This window comes from Silene latifolia, chromosome 9 (genome assembly GCF_048544455.1).
Source record: "Silene latifolia isolate original U9 population chromosome 9, ASM4854445v1, whole genome shotgun sequence".
Taxonomy (NCBI): Eukaryota; Viridiplantae; Streptophyta; class Magnoliopsida; order Caryophyllales; family Caryophyllaceae; genus Silene; species Silene latifolia.
Genome location: NC_133534.1, coordinates 121,440,315 through 121,444,129, shown reverse-complemented (window position 1 = coordinate 121,444,129; position 3,815 = coordinate 121,440,315). Strand labels below are relative to the sequence as shown.

The window sequence follows — 3,815 nt, the reverse complement described above, 5'->3', positions numbered from 1 at the left end:
TTTGAAGAAGGAATTCCCGTGTTTTAAGTGTTACAACAGCTGGGGACATGCAAGCTGATATGGGGATGGGCGGATTCTGCTTCAGGAATTCTGCTTGTTCTTTCGGGACGCCCGTCCTCACTTGGGGATGAGCGGGCTAAGCTCTGGGACGCTCATCCTGCTTCGAGCTCGAGTGGACCGCTGTACAGTCCTTTTTTTTCTTTGCTCTAATCCCCAAGAGCTCATGTCAACTCGTGGGGAACCCTTTTCCGCTACTTTGATCCTTCGTTTTCTATTTTTCCGTCATTAGGTTGCGTTCCATAGGCTTGGCTAGCCCAGAAAATTTCTTCCCCACACTTGAACATCATACACTACACATTTCAAACACATTCAAAAACCTTCCTTCACTTGCTCTTATGTCACAAAATTCTCATAACAAAGCATATAAGATGCAATGCAAAAATAACGGAATGTACAAATTAAATGAAATGCAAGTTAAGAGGTTAGAATATTTACAAATGGTGGTTTAGGGAGGACTCCACCAAACTCTCCTTCCTTTTGAGAGATGTCAAGGGGGCAAAGCAAGGGCATTGTTGATGTTGCTCAACACCGTGTTGAACTAATCGAAGGCTTGTTCATTTTCATGGTAGAGGTCTTGTGTAGATTTTGGTACATAGTTGCTTCCATTAGTGTAGGAACCCGAGTCATTGTTGTGGTGACAAGGGTCTAAAAAGCCTTTATCTAGGGTAATAGCATTTCCAATGGAAGGATTAATCAATCCGTCAAACTCATCATCCCATAGACCATATACTTCCTTTGCTTCTTTCCCCATGTTGAGAGGATTATGAGTTGGCAAGAGCAACTCTTCTTCTATGTTGTCATGACCAATGAGGCCTTCATTGATACTTATCATGATGGGTGAGCTTTGCAAGCTCTCATTCTTGTTATGAAAAATTCCATGCTCTCCGAATATAGCCACTTCAATATCATCCACTTCTTTCTTTCAATTGGGCGGTGTGTCCTTGCCCTTATTGTTAGGATTTGTACCTTTGACTTGACCTTTGAATGGGGATTCCACTTTCTTCTTGTCACCTTCCCGACAATAATTATCAACCATAAAGCATGGTTCATGCAAGTTGGGAGCTCTTATAGTCTTATCAAGATTAAAGGAGATTGTTTCATCACCAACTTCAAGTGTGAGCATCCCGTTCTTTACATCAATCACCGCTCTAGCGGTGCGTAGGAATGGTCTTCCTAGAATGATCGGTATATTGGAATCTTACTCCATGTCAACAATAACAAAGTCCACCAGTATAAAAAAAACTTTCTAATTCTTACGGGCACATCTTCCTATACCCCAAGAGGCTTAGACTGATCCGTTTCATGATTGTATACAAGAGTGTGGAGTCATGGACATTGCTGCCACTGGAGCCTTTTACACATGGAATAACAAGCAGCCTCCAGAAACAAGAGTGTATAGTAGGTTGGATAGATGGTTGGTGAATCAAGACTGGATGGACATGTTCTCTGATTATATTGCTAATTTTTTACCTGAAGGTCAGTTTGACCATAACCCATGCTTAGTGAGTAAAGGTCCTCTTGGGGGACATCAGCATCGGCCGTTCAAATATTTTAATATGTGGAGTGTAGCTGATGGTTTTTAGGATTGTGTGTCTCAGGTCTGGTAAAATGAATTCTCTGGCACTAAAATGTACAAGGCAGTTAAGAAGCTGAAACTTTTAAAACCTGATCTGAAAAAATTGAACAAAGCTCATTTCTCTGACATTGAGAATAAGGCTGACATAGCTCAACTCAGATTGAAGAAGTTGCAAGAACATATTATGGCTAAACAAGGGGACAAAGATCTCATTCAGCAGGAATATGAAGCCAATCAAACTTTCAATGTTCTGTATTCTGCTAAAATGGATTACCTTAAACAGAAGGCCAAGGCTCATTGGTTAAAGGATGGTGATTCTAACTCTGCATATTTTCATGGAGTATTGAGGGCAAGAAGGAACAAAAATTTTATCTGCCAAATCAATGATCAATAGAACAGAACTTACAATGATCAAGAGGGCATCCAGAATGCATTCCTTAGCTACTACACCATGTTGCTAGGTTCCAAAGCTCCTACTTCCAAGGTCAAGAAGTCTATTGTGAGGAAAGGAAAGGTGTGCACTGATTTTCATAGGAACATTCTTATGGCTACAGTCACTAAAGAAGAGGTCAAAGAGGTGATTTTTCAGATTCCCGACGACAAGGCCCCTGGTCCAGATGGGTTTTCAAGCAAGTTTTTTAAGGATAGTTGGAATATAGTGGGTGATGATGTTACTGCAGCTATCTTGGATTTTTTTGAGTCAGGACTAATCCTTAAGCAGATCAATGCTACTCTGGTCACTCTTTTTCCTAAAATAGATAGACCCACTAGTGTCCTTCAATATAGACATATAACCTGCTGCAATGTCATTTATAAATGCATCTCCAAAATATTATGTAGCAGGTTGGCAAGAATCTTACCAGACCTGATTTCTCAGAATCAGGGGGGTTTCATTCAAGGGAGGAGCATTATGGAAAACATCCTCATTTGCCAAGACATTATTAGGCTATATGAGAGGAAGGCTGTCTCACCAAGATGTCTCTTTAAAATAGATATACAAAAGGCTTATGACGCAGTGGAATGGGACTTCTTTAATCAAATGCTCAGTGCCTTAAAATTTCCAAAGCAATTCAAAGAATGGATCATGCAATGTGTAACAACAGCAAGTTATTCACTCAACCTTAATGGCAATGTCTTTGGCTTTTTTAAGGGTGAAAGGGGGTTGAGGCAGGGGGATCCTCTATCTCCCCTTCTATTCACTGTGTGCATGGAGTACCTGTCTAGGATTCTAACTTATTCTACCTGTGCTAATGAGTTTAAATATCACTCTTTGTGCAAGAAGATGAAGCTCACTCATCTTATGTTTGCAGATGATCTATTGATGTTTTGTAAGGGAGATGATATGTCTATGATGACAATCCTAAGATCCTTTGCAACATTCTCTAAAACCTCAGGACTTCATATGAGCAAGGGCAAATCGAATGCCTACTTCATTGGGGTTAATGAGAATTTAAAACAGGACATTTTGAGAATTTCAGGGATGGTAGAAGGGGTATTACCTTTCAAATATCCGGGTCTTCCTATTAAAACCACTAGACTTAATGCAAAGGACTGTAAGCCTCTCATTGATAAAATAGTTCAGAGATTCAGAAATTTAGGGGCTAGAAAACTCTCATATGCAGGTAGATTGGTCCTAGTTCAGTCAGTTCTCAAGACATTGCATAATTATTGGGCTAGTATCTTCATTCTGCCTGCCAGAGTGTTCAAAATAATTGAGGACATTTGTAGGAACTTCCTATGGGATGGAGGGGCTGACTATATGAGATCTCCTCTTGTCTCTTGGGGAAAAATTTGTAGGCCTAAGAATGAAGGTGGCCTTGGTCTGAATTGTGCTATTCAGTGTAATAAGGTTGCTGTTGGGAAATTGGTCTGGTGGTTGGCATCCAAACCTGACCTATTATGGGTCAAATGGGTTAATGGCGTGTACATAAAAGGGGGAAACTGGCTTGAATATGCTCCTACAAATAACTCGAGTTGGTCATGGAGGAGGATATGCTATGTCAAGTCTATTTATCAAGAATCCTACCAAAATCACATCTGGGCCATCGATCAGGGAAGAGAATATACTATTGCTAAAGGGTATGATACCATCAGGGATAAAGGGGAGAGAGTTCAGTGGCATAATTTCGTCTGGAATAAATATACAGTCCCTAAACATTGATTCCTTACCTGGATTTAC

General features: G+C 40.3%; 1 protein-coding gene across 1 annotated transcript; it reads left to right on the top strand.

The window, feature by feature from the left end:
- The first annotated feature begins 1,388 nt into the window (after positions 1-1,388).
- On the top strand, positions 1,389-2,030 carry LOC141601529 (uncharacterized). Its single transcript, XM_074421821.1, has 2 exons — positions 1,389-1,536; positions 1,702-2,030. Exons 1-2 carry the CDS (start codon positions 1,389-1,391, stop codon positions 2,028-2,030), a joined length of 477 nt encoding a protein of 158 aa, XP_074277922.1.
- Positions 2,031-3,815: the final 1,785 nt, after the last annotated feature.